Below are 12,616 nucleotides of genomic sequence, written 5' to 3'. Positions count from 1 at the left end.
CCTGTATTAATGGCACCTGTTTGAACTCGTTATCAGTATAAAAGACACCTGTCCACAACCTCAAACAGTCACACTCCAAACTCCACTATGGCCAAGACCAAAGAGCTGTCAAAGGACACCAGAAACAAAATTGTAGACCTGCACCAGGCTGGGAAGACTGAATCTGCAATAGGTAAGCAGCTTGGTGTGAAGAAATCAACTGTGGGAGCAATTATTAGAAAATGGAAGACATACAAGGCCACTGATAATCTCCCTCGATCTGGGGCTCCACGCAAGATCTCACCCCGTGGGGTCAAAATGATCACAAGAACGGTGAGCAAAAATCCCAGAACCACATGGGGGGGAGCTAGTGACCTGCAGAGAGCTGGGACCAAAGTAACAAAGGCTACCATCAGTAACACACTACGCCACCAGGGACTTAAATCCTGCAGTGCCAGACGTGTCCCCCTGCTTAAGCCAGTACATGTCCGGGCCCGTCTGAAGTTTGCTAGAGAGCATTTGGATGATCCAGAAGAGGATTGGGAGAATGTCGTATGGTCAGATGAAACCAAAATAGAACTTTTTGGTGAAAACTCAACTTGTGTTTGGAGGAAAAAGAATGCTGAGTTGCATCCAAAGAGCACCATACCTACTGTGAAGCACGGGGGTGGAAACATGCTTTGGGGCTGTTTTTCTGCAAAGGGACCAGGACGACTGATCCGTGTAAAGGAAAGAATGAATGGGGCCATGTATCGTGAGATTTTGAGTGAAAACCTCCTTCCATCAGCAAGGGTATTGAAGATGAAACGTGGCTGGGTCTTTCAGCATGACAATGATCCCAAACACACCGCCCGGGCAACGAAGGAGTGGCTTCGTAAGAAGCATTTCAAAGTCCTGGAGTGGCCTAGCCAGTCTCCAGATCTCAACCCCATAGAAAATCTTTGGAGGGAGTTGAAAGTCCGTGTTGCCCAGCGACAGCCCCAAAACATCACTGCTCTAGCGGAGATCTGCATGGAGGAATGGGCCAAAATACCAGCAACAGTGTGTGAAAACCTTGTGAAGACTTACAGAAAACGTTTGACCTCGGTCATTGCCAACAAAGGGTATATAACAAAGTATTGAGATGAACTTTTGTTATTGACCAAATACTTATTTTCCACCATAATTTGCAAATAAATTCTTTGAAAATCAGACAGTGATTTCCTGGATTCTTTCCCCCCATTCTATCTCTCATAGCTGAAGTGAACCTATGATGAAAATTACAGGCCTCTCATCTTTTTAAGTGGGAGAACTTGCACAATTGGTGGCTGACTAATATATAAAAAAATCTCCTTCTCACCCCCGGCGGGGGGGGGGGGGTATCCATGTCATCCTCAAGCTCGGGTCCTCTACCAGAGGCCTGGGAGTTTGAGGGTTCTGCACAGTATCTTCGATGTTCCTAGTACTGCACTCTTCTGGACTGAGGCTTCAGATGTTGTTCCTGGGATTTGCTGGAGCCACTCTCCCAGTTTGGGGGTTACTGCCCCAAGTGCCCCCACTACCACGGGGACCACGCAACCCTTGACCTTCCACATCCGTTCCAGCTGCTCTTTCAACCCTTGATACTTCTCAAGTTTCTCATGTTCCTTCTTCTTGATGTTGGCGTCAGCTGGGATCGCCACATCTATCACCACCACCCTCTTCTGCTCTTTGTCCACCACCACTATGTCCGGTTGGTTAGCCAGGATCTGTTTGTCAGTCTGGAAGCTGAAGTCCCACAGAACCTTGGCCCTGTTGTTCTCAGCCACCTTCTGTGGTATGGCCCATTGGGACTTGGGTACTTCTATTCCATACTGGTTTCAGATGTTCCTGTATACTATCCCAGCCACTTGGTTGTGCCTCTCCATGTATGCTGATCCAGCTAGCATCTTACACCCTGCTACTATGTGCTGGACTGTTTCAGGGGCTTCTTTGCACAGTCTGCATCTTGGGTCTGATCTACTCTGGTAGATCCTGGCCTCTATGGCTCTTGTGCTTATGGCCTGTTCATGTGCTGCCATGATTAGTGCCTCTGTGCTGTCTGTCAGTCCTGCATTATCCAGCCACTGGTCGGATTTCTTGATATGATATATATATATATATTCCCCCCCCAGGAAGGGAACCAGAGTTCAGGATTTTACAAGCCATTTCCTGCTTCCTCACAATTTTATATTCAGGAGGCCTTGTGTCCCACCTTGTCAAGCAATTTAAAGTGTGATATTCATACACTGCAACCCCGCTGTAAAGAATTCTTTTACCATGAACTTTCACATACAGCGAACAAAGTTCATGTCCCCTGCCATTAGTGACACTGAGTCACACACACATCACACATCACATTATCTCTAGCCGCTTTATCCTTCTACAGGGTCGCAGGCAAGCTGGAGCCTATCCCAGCTGACTACGGGCGAAAGGCGGGGTACACCCTGGACAAGTCGCCAGGTCATCACAGGGCTGACACATAGACACAGACAACCATTCACACTCACATTCACACCTATGGTCAATTTAGAGTCACCAGTTAACCTAACCTGCATGTCTTTGGACTGTGGGGGAAACCGGAGCACCCGGAGGAAACCCACGCGGACACGGGGAGAACATGCAAACTCCGCACAGAAAGGCCCTCGCCGGCCCTGGGGCTCGAACCCAGGACCTTCTTGCTGTGAGGCGACAGCGCTAACCACTACACCACCGTGCCGCCCTACACTGAGTCAGAGTCTAAAAATAAAAAACACAATCAAAACACATCACTGAGCCATGCACGCCTCTTCCCAAACAACAAAGTGTAAGTAATCAAGTCTGCAGTCACATTAATAATAGGGGAGAGCGGGGTAAGATGAGCCAGGGGGTAAGATGAGCCACCCCCTGTTTCTAAGAAACAGTAAACAAATGTGACCACATTCAAAGGGGGGCGGGACCATTTACTTACACTTGTGGAGAGGAGCACCACATGTCAAACTAGGTGAGGGAGATATTTATAAAAATGTGTTTTTGTGCTTTCTAAGTCAATTCCATGTTTGTCCACAGTGAAGATGATTTAGAGAAGACAAAAGTAGAATAATATTTAGACACATTAGGGTTAAGTTAGTGGCTTTCTAAGCTATGATATGAATGCTAATAAAAATAATTTTGATTAGCCTAATCCCCTTTATTAGCATTTTTCTACAAAATGGTGGCCACGGGGTAAGATGAGCCATTAGATGTGGGGCAAGTTGAGCCACTGGCTCAACTTACCCCATTGGTGGCTGAGCTTACCCAATATGGATGATACTTAAGTTTTTACATTTACTGGTCATATATGACAACAACAGCAACAAATAAACAAACAAATAAATAACGTTAATATAAATAATATGTTTAAAAGGTTTTTAATAAATAAAATAATGCCCTCTGTTATTACAGGTGTGCATGATGCCACACTCATACAAAAGAAAAACAGACAGGGCCGTACAACAGTCCCGTGCAGTTTTGGAGAGAGCCGCAGAGGAAGTCAGGAAAGGCAGGCCTATTCGGGCTGTGGCGAGGGATATGCATTTGGACAGGATGACTCTCACTAGGTTCATTGAAAAGATAAAGAATGGAGAGGTAGAGACAGGTTATACCAAGTTGGTGAAAGTGCATTTCTTCATTGGCCAGATAATCAAATTGGATGTCTTCGAAATAGAGGCAAGATTTCTCAAAAGAAGCCGGTCATGCCATGGCTCTGCAAGAAAGCCAACCTTTGTCTTCAAAGAGAAAGATGAGGCTGTCCTGTCAAGACAGGATATTGTGAAAAAATTGCCCTGCCCCTTTACTGTTGGGGGGACAGCACGGAGGGAGAGGCAAATGGTGTTCCCTTGCAATTTGAACGCTTGGAACATTGAATAATGATGAAATGATTGCTGCATGTTTTAGCAATGTTTTAACCTACTGAAAGAAATAAGATTTTTTGGCACTGCTCTACTGTTTTAGTAATTTCTATAATATAGTATATATCTCATTCCCTCTCTAACCATCCCTCTTTCTATCTATCTACGCATATCTCTCTCTCTATCCATCTATCTATCCCTCCCTATCCCATCTCGTTCTATCACCTCTCTCTTCATCTCCCCTTCTCTATGCAACAGCCCTATCCCCCACTTGATTGACTTGATTCATTGATTGCATTTCTAATAATAAAAGTTGTTTACTTTGTTAACCTAACATGTTTTGTGTTGGCTCAATTAACCCCACACAGTGGCTCATCTTACCCCGTGCATGGGGTAAGTTGAGCCACTTGACATTTTTTTTTCAAGAGGTAATATCACTGTAACCATAAGAGCTTATCAATTATTTTTTGCTCAGATAGTAACAGTACACTTTGAAATTTGGTATGGTGTGTAGACTGGAAGCAAAAATGGCTTTAACATGTAGTTATGATGAAAAATGTAAAAAGTGGCTCATCTTACCCCGCTCTCCCCTACGTGCTAATCCCATAAAACAACGGCTTAACTAGCCAAACTTAAGTGTTGATCACTAACAATATTATCGAGAACAGTGATCAAAGGGTTGATAAAAGGATGAAATGACTGCTGACATCGTCTGTGATTTGTAACACATGAATAAACTGAATGAAGATTTAGAAAACATAGCAAGTCAGTGGGTGAACATGATGTCATTGACAACATTGTCAATGACATCATATTCATCCATTGACTCGCTATGTTTTCTAAATCTTCACTATTCAGTTTATTCATGTTTGCAAATACACTGGTAACCTCCATCATTTCCATAACAGACAAAGAAATCATTGCCTATGTTCATAATCCTTTAACTTGGTCAATGAACTCCGATAGTGAGACTGATATTTAGGTCATTGAAGAAAAAGCAATCCAGGATTACAAGTTTCTTTGGCAAGTAAAACTGATGGGACACTAGTATCGTACTGTAACAGTCTGCATGCTGAGGCAATGAGGAACAGGGAGACAGGCGCAACAGGTCAAGGTGTGTTTTAGTATTCATCTTTACTTGGCACTTTTCAGTGGCTTTAGGTTTCACACGTGCACACGCATGTACGTTGGGGAACACAGCTCTCCCTCTCTCTCATTACTGGCCATCAGAATGACCAATATTAGACAGCCAGTAATTAGACAGAGGTGTAACTTATCATGTTACCTATTGGTTCAACCTGATGCTCAACCCCGTCCTCGCTGCCACATGTACTTTTACTAACTAAAGGCTTACAATATTCCCATTCTTTTTATGACATTTAAAAGAGTGACTTATTTCCTTTACTTCATAAATACGTAAGCAAATTAAGCATAAATATAAATTAAACAGGGCGGCACGGTGGTGTAGTGGTTAGCGCTGTCGCCTCACAGCAAGAAGGTCCTGGGTTCGAGCCCCGTGGCCGGCAAGGGCCTTTCTGTGCGGAGTTTGCATGTTCTCCCCGTGTCCGCGTGGGTTTCCTCCGGGTGCCCCGGTTTCTCCCACAGTCCAAAGACATGTAGGTTAGGTTAACTGGTGACTCTAAATTGACCGTAGGTGTGAATGTGAGTGTGAATGGTTGTCTGTGTCTATGTGTCAGCCCTGTGATGACCTGGCGACTTGTCCAGGGTGTACCCCGCCTTTCGCCCATAGTCAGCTGGGATAGGCTCCAGCTTGCCTGCGACCCTGTAGAAGGATAAAGCGGCTAGAGATAATGAGATGAGATGAGATAAATTAAACACAGTTGGTCTTGTTTTATGCAAGAGTGAGTGTTTGGTGTGACAAATGGGTCCATTTCATTTTCAAATTTTTCGGTATAAGGAACTATTTGGACATCCCCAAGGAGTTTGTTATAGCGGGGTTGTAGTGTGCTTACAATTGTAATAATGTGGATTTATAATACATTTCCATCCCTAGTTTGTACACCATTAAATAGACATCACAGACATTACTTATACACATTTATAGCCACAATAGATATTTACCTGTAGAAGGACTGGATCAATTCCTTTGATTTTTGGTCCAGGAACAGGTGGCAGAAGAATTACCATAAGCCTGAAACAACAGTTTTAATCTTTAAAAACACAGGATTTAATTGAAAATTTAAATTGTCATTTCATCATATGCTGATTACACATCATACAAGTGAAACACTAAATCGGCTGTGAAATTTTCCCATTTGACTTGAGGGTATTTTTCTCTGTACATGCTGCAAATTACTGCATTTTTAATGAACCCAAGTGTCACTTTTTTGGTAAACAGTCATTCTGTGGCTGACAATGTCAAAGTAGTCTCTTACTTCTGTTTACGTGACACCACAATCAGGATGAACATGATTCCAATAGCAGTAGCCACAAGGATAAACACAGAAGTTATGGGGATTCTTGATCCTAAAAACAAAAGTAGAGCTTTGGTTCATTCAAATAACACATGAATTGAACATAAGCTGATTATTCTTAGCTATAGGTTTAGCCTTAGGTTGCACCTTTGCTGGAAACAAGTATGAAGATAGAGTCACCAAAATCCCCGAAGTTGTATCCCCGCATTTTGGATCTCACCCTGACTTCATACTTCGTGTTACTGCGAAGGCCATAGATGTTAGCCTGCATGTCCTTGCCACTGTCAAGCTAGAAAATGACAAATACAGCCAAAGTTAACTTAAAAAAAAAAAAGTTCATTAAGTTTGCTTTGTATTAAAATGTATGGACATTTTTTTGTAGTAATGTGTCCATGATGGTTATGTGATTCCTAGGACCACATTGGAAATAAGTGTTTTCACTTTCATGTGTTATCCTGGTTCTTAATGTCTTTCATATTTGTTATATGTTTTTCATTATTTACCAAATAAATCAAATCAAAATAAGTATAATAAATGTTCATCGCGTGAAATCACTCCTAAACATGACTATATGGTTGTATTCTCAGTAAGAAGTCCATATCCTTTATATATGAAAATTACAAACAAGTTTATGCACCAGTCTTCCTCCCCATGGAAAAGAGAACTTGATTGGCTCTTATATTTCATGACTGCTTCTCCACGAAGCCAACTGAAGTGATGCAAATATGTGATGGTTTAGATGCATAGTTTTTACAATGGTGGCCATTAGCTTACCTTACTTGTTAACCAAATTAGGTTCATAGCTCTATTGCAAAAGACAAGAAGTACCCATTGTTGGACAGCAATGTCTTGATTGATTTCAGGTAAGGAGGAAACTGTAGCTATGTTTATGGGATGGTGACATGATAAAGTGACTGTCACGACATAATAAAATAATGTCATGACAAAGATATTACTATGATACAGGATATGCATCAAAGTAAAACAGTAGTGTTGCATAAAAAAACCTATGTAAAACAGAGTTATTAGACTTTGATTTAAAAATTATTCCAAAATAAAATATTTAACACTGAAATGGACAAAAAAATTAACCCTTAAAATGTGCCGTTTAAAAAATTCAGTATTCACTAGCTTAGAACCGTAACCACTGCTCTACTACTATTACTACCCACTTTAAAAGTATTGTAAATATTGTCAAATAGATTTACTACAATAGTACATTCAGACTCACAGATTTCCATTGCTCTGAGCCGGTCTCTCTGTACTGAGTCTCATACCAAAGCGTCATCCATCCCATCTTCACACTGTCTGCTGCTGAGGCAGGTGTGTCCCAGTTCACCATCACGTCATAGAACAATCCAGTTGGGCCCAAACTCAATAAAGTCCAGTTCAGCACTTCAGGTGGGTCTGGAAATACTAAAAAAAAAAAATTTAAATAAATTATTGTAATCTCAGTGTGTTTGGTTTACATCAGACTACAGTTGCACAATTAATCATTAATTGTAGTAAAAAAAAAAAAAAAAAAAATCACAATATTTGGCTTCTTTATACAAATAAACATTAACAATAAGATGTTTTGCAAAAATAGCATTGCCACATTACAGCTCCCCACATTAATCCTGATTTTGGGTTACTGTCTTTGAGGAGTTTCTGTGCATGTTCTCCCCATGTCCATGTGGGATTCCTCTGGGTTCTGTGCAAAATTGCTCTAGGTATAAATGACTGAAGGTGTGTGCGCGCATGGTGCTCCATGATGTACTGGCATATCATCCAGGATATATTCCTGCCACAGTCCTAGCTCTCCCTCTGCTATGGCAGAACAAAAAACACCCTCATGATGTGGGGAACAGTCAATGTATGAATATTTCCTCAAATAATCATACCCATCACCTACAGAACACTTTTTTTTTTTATCTTCTGTAACTACTTAATCATACCAAGGAGCCAAAGGACATGAAGTCTATCTCCAGAAAACCAAGCACAAGGTTTGAATATACCATAGATGAAATCTCAGGGCGCCACATTTGGTCCATCCATATAAATTGCGGAGTGGAGGAAAACCTGGAGAAAATTCACATGAACATGAGGAGAACATGTGAAATTCCACACAGACCCAGAGCTCAAACTGTGGACTCTGGAACTGTGACACAATAACACATGGCCACCAAACCACCCTCATCAGAATCATTGAAAATGTAATTTATAATAACCTTAAGGCTGAAAAGGAACAGTTAACCATTCAACCTTCAATTAGCCATCTGCCATTTACAGATGACCAGATTTTCTGTACAAGATTATAGGCTAAGGGTTACACCACCATCTGTATGTGATGTGTCATCAGACTCTAGCTGTTATTCTGGCATATGGGCAGGTAAGAACATTTAGATTTGGGGGGGGGGGGGGGAGTCATGGTTTGGAAAGCTCCAACAGTGTAGCCCAACAAACAGTGAAAAGAAATTTAGCCAGTGTTGTACAAGTCCACATGCTCAAGACATCATTTGCGATCATGCCTGACAACCCAGCTGAATAATTTGTTGAGCTGGTTTCAACAGGTTTGCCATATGGCGATTCAGCAGGTAAGTACAAAAGACGACATTACCTACTTCACCTTCTTAAAACTATATGAACTGAAGTCTTCAAATGTATAACCCCGATTCCAAAAAAGTTGGGACAAAGTACAAATTGTAAATAAAAACGGAATGCAATGATGTGGAAGTTTCAAAATTCCATATTTTATTCAGAATAGAACATAGATGACATATCAAATGTTTAAACTGAGAAAATGCATCATTTAAAGATAAAAATTAGGCGATTTTAAATTTCATGACAACACATCTCAAAAAAGTTGGGACAAGGCCATGTGAGACATCTCCTTTTCTCTTTACAACAGTCTGTAAATGTCTGGGTACTGAGGAGACAAGTTGCTCAAGTTTAGGGATAGGAATGTTAACCGTTTCTTGTCTAATGTAGGATTCTACTTGCTCAACTGTCTTAGGTCTTTTTTGTCGTATCTTCCGTTTTATGATGCGCCAAATGTTTTCTATGGGTGAAAGATCTGGACTGCAGGCTGGCCAGTTCAGTACCCGGACCCTTCTTCTACGTAGTCATGATGCTGTAATTGATGCAGCATGTGGTTTGGCATTGTCATGTTGGAAAATGCAAGGTCTTCCCTGAAAGAGACGTCGTCTGGATGGGAGCATATGTTGCTCTAGAACCTGGATATACCTTTCAGCATTGATGGTGTTTTTCCAGATGTGTAAGCTGCCCATGCCACACGCACTAATGCAACCCCATACCATAAGAGATGCAGGCTTCTGAACTGAGCGCTGATAACAACTTGGGTTGTCCTTCTCCTCTTTAGTCCGAATGACACGGCGTCCCCGATTTCCATAAAGAACTTCAAATTTTGATTCGTCTGACCACAGAACAGTTTTCCACTTTGCCACAGTCCATTTTAAATGAGCCTTGGCCCAGAGAAGACATCTGCGCTTCTGGATCATGTTTAGATACGACTTCTTTGAACTACAGAGTTTTAGCTGGCAACAGCGGATGGCACGGTGAATTGTGTTTACAGATAATGTTCTCTGAAAATATTCCTGAGCCCATTTTGTGATTTCCAATACAGAAGCATGCCTGTATGTGATGCAGTGCCATCTAAGGGCCCGAAGATCACGGGCACCCAGTATGTTTTTTCCGGCCTTGACCCTTACGCACAGAGATTCTTCCAGATTCTCTGAATCTTTTGATTATATTATGCACTGTAGATGATGATATGTTCAAACTCTTTGCAATTTTACACTGTCGAACTCCATTTTGATATTGCTCCACTATTTGTCGGTGCAGAATTAGGGGGATTGGTGATCCTCTTCCCATCTTTACTTCTGAGAGCCGCTGCCACTCCAAGACGCTCTTTTTTATACCCAGTCATGTTAATGACCTATTGCCAATTGACCTAATGAGTTGCAATTTGGTCCTCCAGCTGTTCCTTTTTTGTACCTTTAACTTTTCCAGCTTCTTATTGCCCCTGTCCCAACTTTGAGATGTGTTGCTGTCATGAAATTTCAAATGAGCCAATATTTGGCATGAAATTTCAAAATGTCTCACTTTCGACATTTGATATGTTGTCTATGTTCTATTGTGAATACAATATCAGTTTTTGAGATTTGTAAATTATTGCATTCTGTTTTTATTTACAATTTGTACTTTGTCCCAACTTTCTTGGAATTCGGGTTGTAGGTGCTAGCTGGAAAATGCTTGCAGCACTATTTCACAGTCTATGGCTCAACTTAAATGCTGTTAAATACATTGAACACTGACATGAATGGATTCCTGCTGCTGAAAGGGGTCATTTTAACAGATTTTAGTGGGATTTTATGCTAGCATTGTAAAGTATGGCTACTTTTACAGTGTTTTTATTAAAAAAAAAGTAATGGCTGGAGTACCTTGAGGCCTCAGAACATTTAATGCAAGGGTTGTCTGAAGATGAAGCCATCTTCATGAGCTTTCAAACTTGCATAATCTCTGCTGTTTCACATTGTTACAAACAATTGCTCCAGTTGTACAGGTGAAGCGATTAAAATTTCACAGCAATTTATATCCGAAAATGATGACCATACAAAAAAAAAGACTGCTGGTCCTCAAAGTCATCCATTTTAGAATTAATCAGTTTGGGCATGCCCCATTTCTAACAACCAATTATAAGCTCAGCCATATAGTGATTGTCATATTGTTTGTGGAAGCCAGCCAAATGTTGTTTGTGCTTGAAGTTATCTGTGCTGATGCAATGCACACACTGTAACCATAGCAACACTCTTACCAGTCCTAGCTAGTATCAGCTAACTCATTAGCTTAGTTTGCTTGCTATATTAGATTCATCATTAACCCTCTGGGGTCTGAGGATATGTTCTGGCACTCTAATTATTTTGGCATGCTCTGATTTTGTTGTCAATTTCAACAAATCTAAGCAGTATTCTCAATGTCATATGACTTTTTGTATGCAGCACAAGTTCAGCTACAATAATAATAATAATAATAATAATAATAATAATAATATCTACATAGTACGTATGTCATGATTGTACTTTACAAAAAATAAATGAAGACGTTGTAAAAAGCAGTTTTAGAACTGTGTTGGAATGTGTGGAAAAAAACATGACCTTACCCATTCTGTCGAACCATTTTGGTCACTTGAGGCGATTCTGTTCAGTCTTAGGAATGTATCAAGCACAAAAACTTAAATCTGCAACATTGACTTGGACAATTAATTGGCCATCAAAATACGTACAGTATGTCCTATTGTTTTGGGATAAAAGGGTTGGCAGTGGGAGGCGTGTTCAATGAGAAGGGTAAAAAATTTCCATTCCATTCAATGAGAAGAGTGAAGCCCCTCCCACTGCCACTTCTTAATCCCATCAGATTAACTCAATCCCATCAGGTCAAGTCACAATGGGTAAGGTAATGTTTTTTCACACATTCCAACAGAGTTCTAAAACTGCTTTTTACAATAGCTTCATTTATCTGGTATTTGACTTTATTTTGGTATGAGACTCTTTTCAGTGTGTCTTGAAATTAACTCTTGTACTATTTTACTCAGTTAAGAGCCACAACCAGCTCTTTAAAAAAAAAAAAAGGGGGGGGGGGGGGCACCGCTCATCAGTGTCACAGTTCTCAGGACTGAATTGAATCGCTGTCCTGAATCATCCGAAGCGCATAAAACGTATGCCATCTAGAAACAAGTTTTACCTCCAAATAGCATGAACTACTGTATGTCTGACAGATTTTATCCTGTTTATGGTGAGCGTTCCCACCGCGAAAGAGAAACCAATCAAAATAGAAAGCGTGAAAGTGATTATCATGCCATTACCAAGTAAATAGTCTTATGAATGTGTAAGCGCGTGCTCAACACTCCAACTCCAGTGTGACTGAGTAAGGTGACAAGTTTTTATGTTTCATCTAATTTAGGTAATTTAAAAACTATAATATTATTTGGCAGTGGGCACATAGGAAAGTGTAAAGTATAAAAAGTTTGTCAATATGTTTATTGTGCTTTTATGATGAAAAACTCAAAGATATTTATCTAAACGCATGACCTACTTATTCTAAACCTGTCAAGCTTCGCCGGTGAAGCTCTCGACCCCAGAGGGTTAATGCAGATGAAACAAAGGGTGACACAGTGGTTAGCACTTTCGCCTCACAGCAAGAAGGTTCCAGGTTCAATCCTCACGGCCGGCAGGGGCCTTTCTGTAAGCAGTTTTCATGTTCTCCCCATGTCTGTGTGGGTTTCCTCTAGGTGTGCCGGTTTCCTCCCACAGATCAAAAGACATGCAGATTAGGTTT

At 40.9% G+C, this 12,616-nt stretch overlaps 1 protein-coding gene across 4 annotated transcripts in view; it reads right to left on the bottom strand.

The window, feature by feature from the left end:
• ghrb (growth hormone receptor b) overlaps window positions 1-12,616 on the bottom strand; it is a 68,528-nt gene that overhangs the window by 6,551 nt on the left and 49,361 nt on the right. For all 4 annotated transcript variants that reach the window (XM_060935929.1, XM_060935926.1, XM_060935928.1 and 1 more), the window contains 4 exons: window positions 7,512-7,696; window positions 6,428-6,569; window positions 6,242-6,332; window positions 5,928-5,997 (listed from right to left, as the gene is read on the bottom strand). In XM_060935929.1, coding sequence (XP_060791912.1) covers window positions 5,928-5,997; window positions 6,242-6,332; window positions 6,428-6,569; window positions 7,512-7,696 — 488 coding nt within the window. The remainder of the gene's footprint in view (window positions 1-5,927; window positions 5,998-6,241; window positions 6,333-6,427; window positions 6,570-7,511; window positions 7,697-12,616) is intronic.

The sequence above is a fragment of the Neoarius graeffei genome, chromosome 12 (assembly GCF_027579695.1).
Source record: "Neoarius graeffei isolate fNeoGra1 chromosome 12, fNeoGra1.pri, whole genome shotgun sequence".
NCBI classification, from domain to species: domain Eukaryota; kingdom Metazoa; phylum Chordata; class Actinopteri; order Siluriformes; family Ariidae; genus Neoarius; species Neoarius graeffei.
This window is presented reverse-complemented; position numbering and strand designations above follow the sequence as displayed.